General features: G+C 38.3%; 1 protein-coding gene across 1 annotated transcript; it reads right to left on the bottom strand.

The window, feature by feature from the left end:
- Nucleotides 1-4,096: 4,096 nt before the first annotated feature.
- zgc:113184 (uncharacterized protein LOC553745 homolog) lies at nucleotides 4,097-15,665 on the bottom strand. The gene is made up of 6 exons (XM_022682440.2): nucleotides 15,458-15,665; nucleotides 12,312-12,542; nucleotides 11,478-11,573; nucleotides 10,560-10,697; nucleotides 7,689-7,882; nucleotides 4,097-7,103 (listed from the first exon to the last, which is right to left on the bottom strand). Exons 2-6 carry the CDS (start codon nucleotides 12,421-12,423, stop codon nucleotides 6,933-6,935), a joined length of 711 nt encoding a protein of 236 aa, XP_022538161.2. The 5' UTR covers nucleotides 12,424-12,542; nucleotides 15,458-15,665; the 3' UTR covers nucleotides 4,097-6,932.
- Between the last annotated feature and the right edge of the window lie 1,688 nt (nucleotides 15,666-17,353).

Here is a 17,353-nt window from a genome sequence, read left to right on the forward strand (position 1 = left end):
TATTATGGGTTGTGTGGGTCTCTGGAGTAATAATGGAGTGATAAATCTGATCATCCCATTTCAGTACCTGCTTTTTCTGACTTGATTTAATCAAATCCTTATGGTTAGGTTTTATCTTTTGCAAACCTTTAAAGGCGTCCTTCTGCTAGAATCCAAATTATTCAGAAAAATGAGTCAATCAGGAAAAGCATCGTGTTTACGTCAACCAATTGTTACAGCATGGGCTCGTCCACACCCCGCAACATAAAAGAGGGACACCACACGAGAGTTTTAAGTTTAAAAACAAAGGATAATTTTATTAACTCAATTTGAAAATATAAATTAATTCAAAATGTCTAGGGTATGTATGCAATGTTCGTCGTGAGTGAGTGGATGTATGTTGCATCAGTAAGTGATAAATGTAGAGGCAAAGGAAAGGAGGAGAGTGAAGAGGGAGAAAGAAAAAGAACTGTGCCTACTCAAACAAAGAAGGTGCCTCCCGAGCGAGACAAACCCCCAGCTTATGTGCCATCCACCTGCTCAGGTGAACTCAAGAACTAATTAGACCAATCAGGCCTAGCCCTGCCCGTGCAATGGCAGAGTTGTACCTGAAGGGGGGCCATGGGGTCTTCACACAATGAATTCATGGCCTTGCCTACCATAGCAGGGCTGAAGCCAACACGCCTTCTCAGACAGGAGCTAACAGCGGTAGGAACAGCAGGGCAGTTAATTCCTGTATTATTTGTGCAAATAACACATCCGTGTTGTATGCTTTGCCCAGTAATTCAGAGCTAAGGAACAAATTATTAGACTTTGTCTATGAAACATCACCAGTGAAGTACAATTGAGATAGCAAGGTGTGTATGTTTAGAACAGTTCTGTTTACATTAGTTAAAAGTAAAAATTCACCCCAAGATTTTGTTCCAACTGGCTGGGCAGCTCTGCCGCGGCTCAGCCAACAAAACCCCGGGGTAGATTTTTAACTTCCTGGACCTGGACAACCCACCTCTGTGTGTTTACACAGGCTGTCCGGTGGATTTGGCGTTTTACAGAGACTCTAAGACAAGGTCAGTGGCTAAACTGCACTTAGCAGGGCATTACACATCTTGTAAAGTAACATATGTCATTGCAAGGACTGTTGATAGTGTAAAAATGTTAAAAAAAAGAAAAGTTTAGTCCTCACAGTGCTCTTAGCCAATCACAGGCAATATGTTTGAATATTCATGAGCAAGAGCCGAAATCCTATTGTTTCACCCCGCCCACTCCTCCACTGGACCGGATCATCGGAGCATTTTTTTTTCACAAAAAACAGCTCACCCTTTGGAGTGATGTGGGGAGAGAGCGCCATCTACCCACCCAGAGAGAGCAAAGGCAATTGTGCTCTCCCAGGGCCCCAGCTGCTGATGGCAAGCTACATGAAGGGGATTCGAACCAGCAATCTCCCGATCATAGTGGTCCGGCTGGTCCACTCTGAGCCAATATTTCTGTTTTTAATATTTAACATTCAGTTCTTCTTTGAACAATACAATATTACTTTTGATATAAAAAAAATTAATGCAATAAATCAGTTTTAACTTAGATTGATCATTAAAGCAGTTACATCTGATACATTTATGATATATTTTAATTTTGTACAATTCCTGATTAAAAACAGCGTCATACTATAGCTATATTTATTTGACATTATTTTTAAATAATAATAATAATAATGGATCAGGTGTAAATGACTCAAAGGAAACCGTTCCCAATTCTGAGCATGGTATATAGGTGTGTATAAAGCCCCAGGGCAATGGGTTATTGGGGGTTTCTGGAGCTCCAACACATAGTATATTTTTTTTCATATAGAGAATAGGTTGATACTGCAGTAAAATAAATGCAATAAACTCACAATTATACCCTTGATCTACAAAAACTTAGAAAATACTTTTGGCCAGGCACTGCAGTTGTTTTCTATCTTGTTTTTGTAATAAATACGATTCAGAAGCATCTATTGAGGCATCTTCGTTTTCATCCGCCTCCCCCTCTTCTCCTTCTCAGTACAGTGATTCACCGCCCACATTCTCCACCAGGTGTTTCCCTGCTCTCTGATTGGCTGTCCTGAGTCAGTGACGTGGTGGTTCACACCTGACCCGCTGCAACGTCATCTGCTGGGAGACGCAGAGCTAAATATAGCCCGAGTGGACGACAGGCTGCATGTACCAACATCTCCATCGTGATGAAATTAACCAGCTAATGCTAACATCCTGTCAGATGTGTAATTATGCTTTATTATAGGGGTTGTTTTGCATGATTATGCTAAATCTCAGGCTGATGGTAATGGCCTCCGTGTTTACGTGCAGAGTGATGAATCATGCTGATGAATGATGCCATTATTTTAATACCATTCATTAGTCATGATTATTAGCAACATTATTATTCAGGCCTACTGGATGGAGAGCATCCAGCGGTTCTTTTACAAACAATAGTAATAATCCTCTGTTTGCAGCACAAACAGCCTATACTCATTGCTGAGAGGTGGATTTGGTTGCATTCAGAAAACCCCAACAGCTGAAAACTCTGCATGATGCTAAGGCATGATGACTTTAGAGTTCATGTGAGCACATTTATGCCAGAGCGTCCTACGAGTCAGTGCTTTCTTTCTATTTATTTTTGTTGTCTAGAAAAGTTTGGTCATATTGTTTAGGCCGTCCATTTACTCAAAGGTAAAACCAACTACAGCTTATACATATACAGCTCTGGAAAAAATAAGAGAACACTTAAAATAATAAGTTTCTTTGATTTAATCAAATTGAAAACCTCTGGATTATAATCAAGAGGAAGATGGATGAGGACAGTGATAGAATTCTGCCCATAACAAATGATACTTTAACTCTTTCACCCTCTCCTACTCCCCCAATTGTGGCTCCATCATGTCTGCTACAAAACTTGAGGTGTCAATCCTCCACTATCTCTGACCATTCATCTCTGCAGGGACCCAAACTGATAACTGACCACTTGCCTCTGCAGGGACCCTCATCATTTATATGACCCCCATTAAAGTGACCACCCTGCAGTGTTCAAAGCAGGATCCAATGTATATAATGCCCCCTCAAAATATCCCTAGTTAGATTGCTTCTGATCGACTGACTAAGCTGTGCCCGTGTAGATTTTCTGTCTGCACGTGAATAAACTCAAGTCAACTCTGAAGCCGTCTCCTGACTCCTGAATCGGACACCTGGTTCCTGAAGGCCGAATTTCTAACAACAGCCATCAAACCACCAAGCTGAACTGTTTGAATTTTTGCACCAGGAGTGGCATAAAGTTCTCCTAAACTGTGATTAAAAACCAGGGTTATTCCACCAAATATTGATTTCTGAACTCTTCAAACTTTTTGCATTATTTGAGGTCTAAAAGCTCTGCATCTTTTTTGGTATTTCAGCCATTTCTCATTTTCTGCCAATACATGCTCCAAATGACAGTATTTTTACAACAATGTTAATTTTACTCAAACATATACCTATAAATCAGAGAAACTGTACACTAATAGAGTATTTGGCCAGAAGTTCAATACATCTTATTCAATGTTTCTGCAGAACACTGAATCATGCTGATGCTCTTTTTTGAAATCATTAGTAATACTTTTAGTATTGTTATCATTTTAGGTTTACTGGATCCAAAGTCCAGGAGTTTTTTTATGCTCTTTGCTGCAGACTTGCTTGGACTGGCTTTTAATAGATGTTAAAACATTGTGAGGAGCATTTGATTGCAGTTGCAGAAATTAGAGTGAGAACATCAGTGAGGTCAGGTATACTGATGCTGGATCTACAGTAGCACCATCATCACTACAGACAACACTAGAGCCAATGAGAAGATGCTTTTTCTCCTTTAGCCCATGCTCGGCAATGTACACAATGACCATTACGCACTTATCATACAATATATGGACACGACCTTTGGCAGCATATCATTTTTTTACCTCAAACTATTCCCCTAGCCCACACCTTGGATTAGGCTTCATGTTTGATTATATGCTCGAGATAACTCTACTCCTACACACATTTTACCCTAAACCCACTACAGTGTAATGATGTTCCCATTTAATGATGCATGATATTTAGAAATAACTAGACATTTCCCATCAATGTAATATGAGATTTACTGTAAATTCTTGTTTAAAGAGTTCAAACACTGAGAAAGCAAACGTACAAAAATAATTTGATCACGCCCTTGGTTCCACTATGCCTGGACTGCTTAAGCATGAGACTTTGTAGTGCATTTATGCCACCTAGTGGAAAACCGTTTTATTATAACCGATCTTCTGTAGAAACGTCCAAATTTTATTTTAAAAAGCGGTTCTTCAGTAGTTTCTTAGTAAATATTGACCTTAAACATCCATTTGGATGAATGACTGGGTCTTTCCCTGGTTAAACGGTTCCTTACATACAGTGGCTTGCAAAAGTATTCATACCCCTTGAAATTTTTCACATTTTGTCACCTTACAATCACAAACTTAAATATATTTTATTGGGATTTTAAGTGATAAACCAACACAAAGTAGCACATAATTGTGAAGTGGAACAAAAAAGATCTAGATTTAAAAAATTTAATCAAATAACAATCCAAAAAGTATTCAGCCCCCCTATATCAATATTTGGTAGAGCCACCTTTCACTGCAATTACAACTACAAGTGTTTTGGGGTATATCTCTACCAGCTTTGCACATCTGGAGACTAAGATTGCTGCTCATTCTTCTTTACGAAACAACTGAAGCTCGGTCTAGTTGGATGGAGAGCGTCTGTGAACAGCAGTTTTCATGTCTCTCCACAGAAGCTCAGTGAAATTTAGGTCTATTAGGACTTTGTCTGGATAGTTCTAACACGTGAATATTCTCAGATCTAAACCAGTCTACTGTAGCTCTGAATGTATGTTTAGGGTCATTGTCTTGAATCTCCTTCCCAGTCTCAAGTCTTTTGAAGCTTCCAACAGTTTTTCTTCCAGGATTGTCCTGTATTTAGCCCCATCTATCTTTTCATCATCTCTGACCATCTTCCCTGTCCCTGCTGAAGCAAAGCATTCCCATAGCACGATGCTGCCACCACCATGTTTCACAGTGACGATGGTGTGTTCAGGGTGATGAGCAGTGTAACTTTTTAGCCACACAAAGCGCTTTGTATTTTGACTTCAAGGTTCCAACTTTGGTCTCATTTGACCACAGCACCTTCTTCCACATGTTTGCTGTGCAAACAGCACTCCTTATGTCTTTCTTACAACAGTGGCTTTCTTCTTGCCACTCTTCCATAAAGGCAAGATTTGTGGAGTGCACTAGAGTGCATAGTTGTTCTGTAGTCAGATTCTCCCACCTGAGCTTTGGATTTCTGCAGCTTCTCCAGAGTGACCATGAGCTTTTTGGCTGCTTGTCTGATCAGTGCTCTCCTTGCTCCATCTGTCAGTTTGGGTGGATTATGGCCATGTCTTGGTAGGTTTGCAGTTGTAGAATACTTTTTCTATTTTTGGATGATGGATTGTACAGTGCTCCTTGGGATGCTTAAAGCTTGGGAATATGGGTTTATAACCTAAACCTTTTAAAAAAAAATGTTTTTAATCTCTGACCTGTCTGTTGAGTTCAGTGGTCTTCATGATGCTGTTTGTTCACTAGTGTTCTCTAGCAAATCACTGAGGTCGATACAGAACAGGTGGATTTATTCTGAGACAAAATAACACACAGCTGCACTCTTAACTTATTCAGTGACTTTTGATGACAATTATTATCCAGTGCAATCAATTTAGTTACAGTTGATTGCACTGGATTTTATTTAGAGCAGGGGTCACTAATAGGCGGGCTGCGGTCCGGGTCCGGACCCAGACCTTGTCCAATGCGGAACCAAACCGATAAACTACAGAGAAGGATTTAATTCTGACAGTGTTCATTTAAAGCAGCGTAACTTTTCTTGTTCACACTGCAGCGACGCAGCATCGCTCCCAATCGCTTTCTCTGCCTTTCTCTCGCCGCTTTGGGGCGTGTCTCCTGAAAGAGCAAGCAGTTTATCTGCCACCAGCAAGAATGTGTAGAGTTGTAGTTCAGTGCTGTGTATGAACGAGATTCTGTTCTTTTTTTATCAGCCGGTGAACCCTGCTAAAACATCCAGTTCAGGACCAGCTGCTCCTCCGTCTCTGTTCTCTTACAAAGGGGTTTTTTAAAGCACAAAAAAGCCTGGAAAGGCTGTACTCAGCCTGTTCAGCCTGTGGTGCATGGCGCTGATTGGCTACCGTTCAGCGAAACTCGCTTCTCATTTGCATAAAGTTGAAAATACCTCAACTTTTTTTCCGCTCGCATCGCTGCAGTGTGTGTTTTAAGGCGCAGTAAACGCACAGACCAATCACGTGTGGTGTACGATTACCAAATTTTCTACTCTGCTAATCACACCTTTTTATAATTTTATATTTTATAAAAATTGTCAGTTGAAAACAATGTATCATTTTCATTTCACTTTACAGTTATGTGCTTTTTTGTGTTGGTTTATTACTTTAAATCTCAATAAAATACTTTAAGTTTGTGGTTGTACGGTGACAAAATGTGAAAAAAATATAAGTGGTATGAATACTTTTGCAAGCCACTGTACATGCAAAGTATATCATTTTAAAAAACTGTTCTGCACAGTACCAAATATATTCCCAGGGCCATTACCATAGCCCTTTATATATATATATATATATATATATATAACAATTATATATTTTATCAAAATATGCAGTATTTTACTTGATATGATATGATTAATTATACAGTTGTTTACACTGCTGCAAATAATTCATTTTCCAGATGAATGTGTCTCATTCTGTATTTAAGAACAGGTAACAGATGTCTCCCGTATGATGTCTCTGGTGATTTTTCCATATGTGATATCTCTGGGGTGATGTTTCAGGTGTTTGTCTCCAGTGTTATGTCTCTATAGGGATGTCTCAGGTGTGGTGTCTCAGGTGTGTGACATAAGATGGCGCAGAAACTCCCCGTTGGTGGTGGTGTGTCCGGGAAACACAGCATGGCAGAATTCACACACCTGGGACGACACCATGACCCCCGACATCAGCAGCCCCCCGGCCTGGCTCAGCATCTCACTGTTCATGAAGGAGGAGGACCACGGCCTCTGCAGCACAGACAGGAGATCAGATGTTTAGGCGCAATTACATGATCTGTTTTAAGATACAGTGGTATGAAAAAGTTTGAGCATGATGTTTCTTTTTTTCAGAAATTTCAGTTAAATATATCTTATAGCAGATGAACACAGTGATATTTGAGAAATGAAATGAAGTTTGAGTGGACTGATACTTTTTTACACTGTAAATGTAATATTAAAAACATTAAAACTATACAGAAACACGTGGAATTATTATCCCTTAATTGTTTTCTCGTTCTACAATGTAGAAAATAAGTTAAACAAAGAAAAAAAGAGAAACACTGAATGAGAAGGTGCATCCAGACCTTTGATTTGTACTGTATATATCAAGATGCAGCAATAGCTAAATAAATGAATACATATTGTAATATAATACATTCTGCAAATACCACTAAACACAGGTCTAAACACAACTTCTCTAAGCTTCATTGTTAGAATAAGGAAGTAGGAAGTCCACTTTTAGAAGTGCTAATAAAAGACCCGGCCTGTTCTGCAGAGGTCGACGTGACGGAAGTGAAAGACAACAGAACCAGGTTTTAAAACTACAGTAATTACCCGCGTGGGTTTAGATGTTTGGAGGCTGTGCCAGCGCTGCTCAACCTGCTGTAAATGTTTCAATATGCTGGCTTGAGGTGCCGGAGAAGCCGCTGGCATTGTTTGATCACAGTTGTTCAGCTTTGGCTCCGCCCACATGGGGTCAAGCTGTAGTCGGTGCAGTGCCCCAGTCAGGGGAGCGAGGTTAGCATCACCTGGTGAAAAAATACCAGAGCACAGCATGCAAAAAATGCGTTATGTAAAATTATTGAACAATTATGTGAAAAATATTTTCAGGCTAAAATACCTACGAAAAATACGAAAATTCACATGATTTTTTTTTTCATGAAAATAAATAATGTGGAAAAAATGTACAGAGACTGGTGATGTATTAGCCTTTTTATTTAGTGATACCTAAATGTCAAAAATACAAAAACAAAAAAATAAAAGCTGCGATCAAAATGAGAACAAATAGATAAAAAAAATTATTTTATTTAAATATATATAATTGGTTATTTTATTATACTTTGAAGTTATTTTAAAATTATTTTCATATGGATTTTTCCAGTCTTTGCTTTCATCTTTGTGATTTTGTGGATTTTCTGTAGGTTTTTGGGGGGATTTTTCTGCTAAAGGCTTTCGCTTCTGATAATCTCTTGTTAGCTTCTACTTCATTTTTTTTGCTTCTACTGTTGCAAGAAAAAGGATGTGAACCCTTTGGAATGACTAGGATTTCTGCATAAATTAGTCATCCAGTCATAAGAAAAAGTTTGGGCACCCCTATTAATCTTAATAATTTTTAGTTCTAAATATTTGGTTGTTTGCAACAGCCATTTCAGTTTGATATATCTAATAACTGATGAACACAGTAATATTTCAGGATTGAAATGAGGTTTATTGTACCAACAGAAAATGTGCAATATGCATTAAACCAAAATTTAACCAGTGCAAAAGTATGGGCACCCTTATCATTTTATTGATTTGAATACTCCTAACTACTTTTTACTTTTTTTGGTAACCTCATTGAGCTTTGAACTTAATAGCCAGGTGTATCCAATCATGAGAAAAGGTATTTAAGGTGGCCAACTGAATGTTGTTCTCCTATTTGAATCTCGTCTGAAGAGTGGCATCATGGGCTCATCAAAACAACTCTCAAATAATCTAAAAACAAAGATTGTTCAACATAGTTGTTCAGGGGAAGGATAAAAAAAGTTGTCTCACAGATTTAACCTGTCAGTTTCCACTGTGAGGAACATAGTAAGGAAATGGAAGACCACAGGGAAGTGGTCAGAAGTGGCAGGCCAAGAAAGATATCAGAAAGGCAGAGAAGAAGAATGGTGAGAACAGTCAAGAACAATCCACAGACCACCTCCAAAGAGCTGCAGCATCATCTTGCTGCAGATGGTGTCACTGTGCATCGGTCAACAATACAGCGCACTTTGCACAAGGAGAAGCTGTATGGGAGAGTGATGTGAGAGAAGCCATAACTGCAAGCACGCCACAAACAGAGTGACCTGAGGTATGCATACTGCATGCTGTGGCATGTCCTCAAGAGAGAGATTTACACCAGATATCCCAAGAATATTGCCGAACTGAAACTGAACTGAAGTTTTATGGAGAGGAATGGTCCAAAATTCCTCCTATCTGTTGTGCAGGTTTTGTGTGAGGCATGATGCACCTCAAGCAATGCTTCTTAAGAACAGCAAACTCAAAACTGGTGTGTGTTTTTTTAGGGCAGGGCAGCTTTAACCAACACATCCAATCTCATCATACCCTGGGTCCAATTAGCTTTTAGAAAAGTAATTAGCCTGGAGGTTCACATACTTTTCCCCTTCACTGTGAATGTTAACATGTTCAATAAAACCATGCAAACATGTATTTTTTCTGTGGTATTAGTTCACGCAGACTGTGTTTGTCTATTGTTGTGACTTAGATGAAGATCACATTTAATTGTCAATTTCTGCAGAAATCCAAGTAATCCTAAAGGTTCACATACTTTTTTTGCAACTCTGTATGTATAGAATCTGTGATTCTAATAACAGATTTTATATTTTTGTATAAAACTTTTGGCATACAATCAACTTCATAAAAATCTCCCTACCAATTTTACATGCATCTTTACTGTACATACACAAACTCTCAAACAACACAGAATGTGTAGAGCCAGCATTTTTTAAACCTTTTTTCATTTTCACAAATACTTTCCGTTCCAAACACCTCTTCTACATAAGCTTTAATCACGCATTAGTGTTTGCACTAGGAATTGCATCCACCTATAAGCTGATTATCACTCTTGGGCAAAGGACAAATGAGTGACAGGACAGGGGCACTTCAGGGGACCAATCAGATATCAGCAGAGGGCAATGCCCTTGTGTCCCTGCTCCTAAAACTGGCAATGAAAGATATGATGATTCTTTGGTATCTCAGGTGGTTTTACAGGGAGGTGCGATGGTGTTTCAGGTGAATGCTACTGTACGGAGTGCTTATACAGTTGCAAGAAAAAAGTATGTGAACCGTTTGGGATTACTTGGATTTCTGCATAAATTGGTCAATAAATGTGTTCTGATCTAACTCTAAGTCACAACAATAGACAAAAACAAAGTCTGCTGTCCCTGCACTGTGAATGTTAACATGTTATGTTCAGTACAACCATGCAAACATATAAGTTTTTATGTGGTATTAGTTTAAGTAGACTGTGTTTGTTTATTGTTGTGACTTAGATGAAGATCAGAACACATTTAATGTCCAATTTATGCAGAAATCCAAGTAATGCCAAAGGGTTCACATACTTTTTCTGAATACAGCTGCTGTTATATCTTTAGTGATTGCTAAGGTGTTGCTAAGACGTTTCCAAGATACCTTAAGCAATACTGTACCCACAGTCCAGCTCACCTGGGTGTGGTGCGAGGGCTGGCATCTGAGCTGCTTGTGCAGGAACACCAGGATAGGTGAAGGTCGCCTCTTCCTCTGTGCACTGGATCGGGATAGATACCAAATCTTCAAAATCCCCATAAGAAAGAGGAGGTAGACCTAAAACAGACCAAACCAAACCAAAAAACAGCTTCTTAAAAAGTGTGTTAGTAAGATAATGGTTCCATATAGAATCACAATGAAAACTGTTCCATCCAAACTCCAAAATGTAAGATCAAGCTGATCAACCAGCATGATCAGTTTGACCATTATGGTCCACTTAAAACTAAGCTTCACCGGTTCTTTAACAAAATAAATGGAAACCAAGCTAATCAATCATCATGGTACACCAGAAACCAAGCTAGTCAATCATGACCAAGCTTATCAATCAACGTGACCAGTATGTCTAGCCTGACCATGGTGGTCTACCAAAAACCAAGATAGTTAACCATCACTATCAAGCTGATCAACCAGCATGACCAGAATGACCAGCCTGACCATGGTGGTCTACCAAAAACCAAGCTAGTCAACCATCACAACTAAGCTGATCCAGCCTATGTTGGTCAACCTGTATGACCAGCTTCACCAACACAAAATCCATCTGAATGCTCAAATTGTTTCTAAACATACAATTAAAACCAAGCTAGCCAACCATCATAGCCAAACTGATCAAACAGCCTAACCATGGTGGTCCACTAAAAAACAAGCAAGTCAACACTCATGATAAAGGTCATAATCCATCAGGACCAGTAAAAAAGCTACGCCACTTTCCAGAATCATTTGGACACTTAAATATTTGATTTCATGGTTTAAAGTGATATGGTGGGTCCCCGCACCAATCACCGACTATCCTAAAAGACATTTTTATTTTTCCTTTGTGCAGGTTAACCTGTTACTTACTGGTTTCCTTAGGGTGTGGCAGCACGCGGGTCACGCAGCTTTTATACCCTTGATGGGGTAGGAAGAATTCTTTGGTGCCGGGGGGTTCCAGATTACCTGTGTGGGGGGGGGAGCATAATTGTTTATATAATGTACTGTGTATATAATGTATGTTTATGTGTATTATACTTACCTGTTCTATTTGTCCTAGGATGTTGTATGAAAGGATATAACCGGTTATGTGTATATTTGTTGTGTGTATAATTGTTGGTAGCTGTCTTACCCATAGCTCTTTTTGGTTTAGCCTGGGGGGGTATTTAAGGGGTACAGGGTGTGCATTATGGGGAAGGAGAGGCTGATAGAGTTCTGTAGGAAGGGCATGTTCGTTGGAGCTAAAAGCTTGAGAACTCTGTTAAGGACTGGGTTATTGTTTCCCTTACAGTCCAACTTAGTGGTAGCAAGATCCACTCATCTCTGCCTACTCCTAGTATATAGTGCACATGGTGTATTGTCCTTTTTTTGTTTGCTTTTCTCAATAAACTCATGTCAACTGAACAGTTTACAACTGCTCCAAGTGCATCTTTTTCATCAAGCCACTATTCAGCAGAGGTACCTCCTGACCACAGCACCCACACTACCACAACAAGAAAATGTTAAATTAGATAGTTCGTTAGAAAACCTTTAAAAATGGTTCTACTGGACACAAATAGATTCCGAATTTCTAGTTGCATTGTGTAAAGGAAATAAGGACAATCATTGTTGATGGGAAGGGAATGGAAATTACTACACAAAGGAAAAAAACGAGGAAAGTTAAATGTTACTGACAGAACAGTTCCAATAGAAATGCAATAGTACCTTGCTGTCGTCTCAACGCCTCCGTCAGGTGTTGAAGCATGGCGGCTTGTTTCAGGCAGAGAGACTGAAGGCGGAGAAACTGCTGATAAAGGGCCGTGTACGCTTCCTCCATCCTATACCACTGATTCACTGTCCTCTACACTGCTGTTCACTGTTACACCTAACTCAAACTGTTCACCCTTAACAGCTCTGTACTGCTCCTCCCAGCCAGAGTCATCCAGCGAGATCAGCCTGCAGGAGGAAGAGTCCAGTAAACAAGAAACAAAGTGTCAATACTGTAACATTACCGCGTTCTTCTTGACTGCTCAAGCTGTTCAAACTGGTTCCACTAAATATCTGTCTGTCTGAGTGGTTTTCTGGTCTACCAGCATGCCCAAGAACTTAGTCAAGCAGTAGGATCACCATTACTGATTGCGTCAACCAGTTTGATCAGGACCACAAGCTCACACTGGGCCATACTGGTCCACCTGTAGAACTTGGCCAAATAAAAAAGTAGAATCAGTATGACCAATTATGTTGACCAACATGAAGTAAGCCATCCAGCATAGCTGAGCTTGGTAACCAAGATTACCTATTGAACCCAAGATGGTTTACATACCTAACAGTTATTCTGCTCCACCAGTAAAGACCAGCCTGACCCAGTTGGACAACCAGATTTGACATAACTCATCCAGTATGATGAAACCTGCCAAAGCTGGTCCACCATTAGAACTAGTTTGATCAAATTGATCAGCTAGCTTTCCCAAAACAGCCAAGCATTATGCCTAAGCTTAATGACTTTTCTCTTGACCATGCTGGTCCACTATTATGACCAACTTAATATAAAGCTCTAGAAAAAAAATGAGACCACTTAAAAATTATGATTTTGTTTTATTTTACCAAATTGAAAACTTCTGGAATATAATAAAGAGGAAGATGGATGATCACAAGTCATCAACCTAAGATGAACTGCTTGACTTGTTGCACAAGGAGTGGCATAAAGTAATCCAAAAGCAGTGTGTCATACGGTGGCCGAGAAAGCCCAGCGCAGTGCAAATTGAAAAGCGCTGCAAAAGCACAAAACACATCCATCAAACTTACAACACAGGCGCAGCAAATAGAACAACGCGCTGCAAAAAGAAAAACGTGCTGCAAATAGAACCACAACACAACAGAAGTGAGTCACAACACAACGGAATTTTCCCGGGGGACCTTAAAAGATGCTGTACCAGCTGTATACAAAGGACAATAAGTGGCAAACAAGCTTCTGAAAAGTAAGTTATGTTTATTAAAAGTTCTGCTTCACAAAACGCCTTGTTTGCCACTTATTGTCCTTTGTACACATTTTAAGGTCCCCCGGGAAAATTCCGTTGTGTTGTGACTCACTTCCATTGTGTTGTGGTTGTATTTGCAGCGCGTTTTTCTTTTTGCAGCGCGTTTTTCTATTTGCTGCGCCTGTGTTGTAATTTTGATGGATGTGTTTTGTGCTTTTGCAGCGCTTTTCAATTTGCACTGCGTTGGGCTTTCTCGGCCACCGTAGGTGAAAACTGTGATTAAAAAACAGGGTTATTCCACCAAATATTGATTTCTGAACTTTATGAATATGAACTTGTTTTCTTTGGTTATTCCATAAATATGGAAATTCCATATTTCCATTTATCACCATATAATTTCACACATCCATAAAAATGGATGGATGGAGGAATGAAACAGCGTTTTACTTCTATTAGCAGAATGAATAGAAGTAAAACGCTGTTCCATTCCTCCATCCAAACTTTTTTAGAAGTTATATGGTGATGAAATGTAAAATGCTGATTCGGTTGTGTGCCAGCTGGAAATGGTCTAAATTACATTATTTTTATTTGGAATTTGGAAGAAATATTGTCCAGTAGTTAACAGAATAAAACAACAATGTTCATTTTACTCAAACATATTTCTATAAATAGTAAAATCAGAGAAACTGATTTAGAAACTGATTTGGTTTTCCAGAGCTATATATGTATACATGTCTAACCACAGTGTTTTGGTTTTGGTTCAAACTTTTTAAACCACTGAAACCATTAAAACTGAGCTTATATAATCTAAATCAAATTATAAAACAAACTGTAAATAAGTAAATACGTTGGTAAATAAACAAGTAATAAGTTAAAACTAATATTAAAATAAAAATATATATATTATTGAGGAGACAGGGAGCTGACTGCTCTGTGTCTCTTAACCAATCGTGCAGCCGGTTCAAGGAGAAAGTCCCGCCTTTCAGGAGAAACAGCCAATCAGCTTGCAGAGGAGGGTCAGTGTGGGGAAGCCACAGGCAGCTGATGTTAAAACATATCTGGATATACAGCGATTTTTCTAAAAGAAAGGGAACGGTAGGCTAATCATGTAAACTGTGATGAGATTTTTCTGATAGCTGCTTAAAAATACTCGTCTCTGAAATAAAACACACAGATTAAACCTTTAAAAAAAATACAGCTTGAACTAGAAATGTTAAAAATTAACTAAACTGATCAGGGGTGGAGTGATCAAAAGATTCAGTTTGCAGAATTTGTGCACCCTTTGTTCAATTTTAAATCCATTAAATAAATAAAAAATATATTATAAAAAAGAGTGCATTTATGCCAAAAAGACATGAAATCTTAACTTTTAAAAAAAATATTTGGAAAAGTGTTTTTAATTTGGCTGTATTAAAAGAATGACATATGTAGGAATGTCCGCAACATTTCAGATTCTGATCATCTAATTGTGTGTAAGTGGTTCACATGTCGTTATTTTAGATTTTTTTTTGTAAACCTGTCTTAAAATGTAAGGGATACTGAACCTACGTTGGGCTGGTGGGACAACTTTAAGCGGACAGAGGAAAATACCCCTTATTTTTTAATCTAAAATTTGACAGGTATGATAGGGCTATATCTAAATATATATCTTAATATATACAGTATATTTTAAACAACAGAAAATAAATGATATTAAAATTCATAACATTGGCTTCCATAGCAAAGCTGAACTAAGCTGCTTGTTGAACTCGTCCGTTCTACCTTAAATGGCACAGCAGCTCCATACAGGCGTTTCAGGCGCGTTTATTGAACTGCTGGGCCATTTAAGGTAGAACGTACAATTCCGACAAACAACTGGCAAATGAGAAGAAAACACAAAACTTTATCACTTACCTTTATATAAATGTACTCAAACAACTCAAACACGGGTCCAACTGGGTTTCCGGACCAGATAAATGTACCATTAACACTTCAGGACGGAAAAAGTGTTTATACTGCTCTTAAAACACGACTTTAACAGGCTGTTCCTGCCTGAATCCACAAACTGAAAGCAGGAACTGAAAATTTCTCACAGAGCAGAACCTGCTGGGTCACGTAGCAAAGCAGGAGGGAGGAGAGCAGAGCTGGAGGCTGTAAATTCCAGCATTAAACACTGATAATTAACATATTCAGTTTTAAGGTTTAATACATTTAATATTCAGCATGAAATTCTAACAACAAAAATATCCACTATTATGTTCTAACAACAATTTCTAATAATATTAATGTCCAGTTTTAAGATATAATAGCATTATAGCTAGTATGAATTTTTAATAACATTAATATCCATTTTAAGATCTAATAACATTAATTTGCATTTTTATGTTCTAACAGCAAAAATATCCAGTATAATTTTTTCGATTTTTTGATCATTTTTTTTATTGAAAGCATACAGGTAATCCTCATGTACATTTGTAAATTTACATTTTTTTTTTTCCTTTTCAAAGAGGGAAATAAAAATAAAACCAATACACAAACATACAACCCCTTTAAACCCTCTTCAAGGCGACACGAATACCCCCCAGTATAATTTTATGCCCATTTTAATGTCCATTTTAAAATCTAATAACAATAATATCCAGTATTAAGTTCTAACAACAAAAATATCCAGTATAAATATTTAATATCATTAATATCCAGTATGAAGTTCTAATTAAAAAGTTAAAAGTTTAAATCGTTATAGAGCAGGGGTGGCCAACAAATTAAACTCACAAATTTGGCTCATTGTTAATTTTACATTGGTAAAAATTTTAGCTATATGGTATGGATAAGCTATCATTGGTAAGAGTAGATTTTAAAATTAGGCAATAAAATTTGTCTAGTAGTCATAGTAAATGACATCTATATTATATCTCTATCTAATCACTATTTGCATAAACAGTCTTTGCAGTAGAGTTACAAGTAGAAGTACAATTGCTATTTGGCTTGTAGTCTTATTACGTCATTTGCAGTTTTTTTGAAGCTTTTTTTCTTGTTTAGTAAGAGAAAACTAGTCTGTTTAGACTTCAACAAGTGCACTAAAATATGGATCAGTTTTTGAGGTGGATATGTGAAGGGCCAGTAATTAATATATATATAATATATATACATAATATATATATAAGATATATATATATAATATATATATCCAGGATTAATATATACAAAAACAAATACACAGACGGAAGAAAGGTGATGGGTCTCGGGATGCAGCTGCCCATTGCTTAGCATCTGCGTTTTCAAGGCAAGGTCTTGAGATGGCAGCAGTATGAGGATGAGCATTGCCTGTTGGAAAAGCGCTTCATTGTGAAATACAGGGGTTGGACAGTGAAATTGAAACACCTGGTTTTAGACCACAATAATTTATTGTCCACACGGACCGTTCTGGTGGAAACAGGAGAGTTGAGGTGCACATTGAATTCTGCCATGATTTGATCAGCCGTGGTTTTATGTTTTTTGGATACAATCCGGGTTAGCACCCAAACATCCCTTTCAGACAGCTTCCTCTTACAGTGTCCACAGTTAATCCTGTTGGATGTGGTTGGTCCTTCTTGGTGGTATGCTGACATTACCCTGGATACCGTGGCTCTTGATACATCACAAAGACTTGCTGTCTTGGTCACAGATGCGCCAGCAAGACGTGCACCAACAAGTTGTCCTCTTTTGAACTCTGGTATGTCACCCATAATGTTGTGTGCATTGCAATATTTTGAGTAAAACTGTGCTCTTACCCTGCTAATTGAACCTTCACACTCTGCTCTTACTGCTGCA

The sequence above is a fragment of the Astyanax mexicanus genome, chromosome 24 (genome assembly GCF_023375975.1).
Source record: "Astyanax mexicanus isolate ESR-SI-001 chromosome 24, AstMex3_surface, whole genome shotgun sequence".
In the NCBI taxonomy this organism is placed as follows: Eukaryota; Metazoa; Chordata; class Actinopteri; order Characiformes; family Acestrorhamphidae; genus Astyanax; species Astyanax mexicanus.

Bases quoted from the DNA above. Each gene is read 5' to 3' on its own strand.
- zgc:113184 (XM_022682440.2), bottom strand. From the start codon at position 12,423: ATGGAGGAAGCGTACACGGCCCTTTATCAGCAGTTTCTCCGCCTTCAG. The intron at 11,574-12,311 runs GTACTATTGCAT...CCCCCCACACAG, and splicing joins GGCGTTGAGACGACAGCAAG to GTAATCTGGAACCCCCCGGC. The intron at 10,698-11,477 runs GTAAGTAACAGG...GGTCTGTTTTAG, and splicing joins GCCACACCCTAAGGAAACCA to GTCTACCTCCTCTTTCTTAT.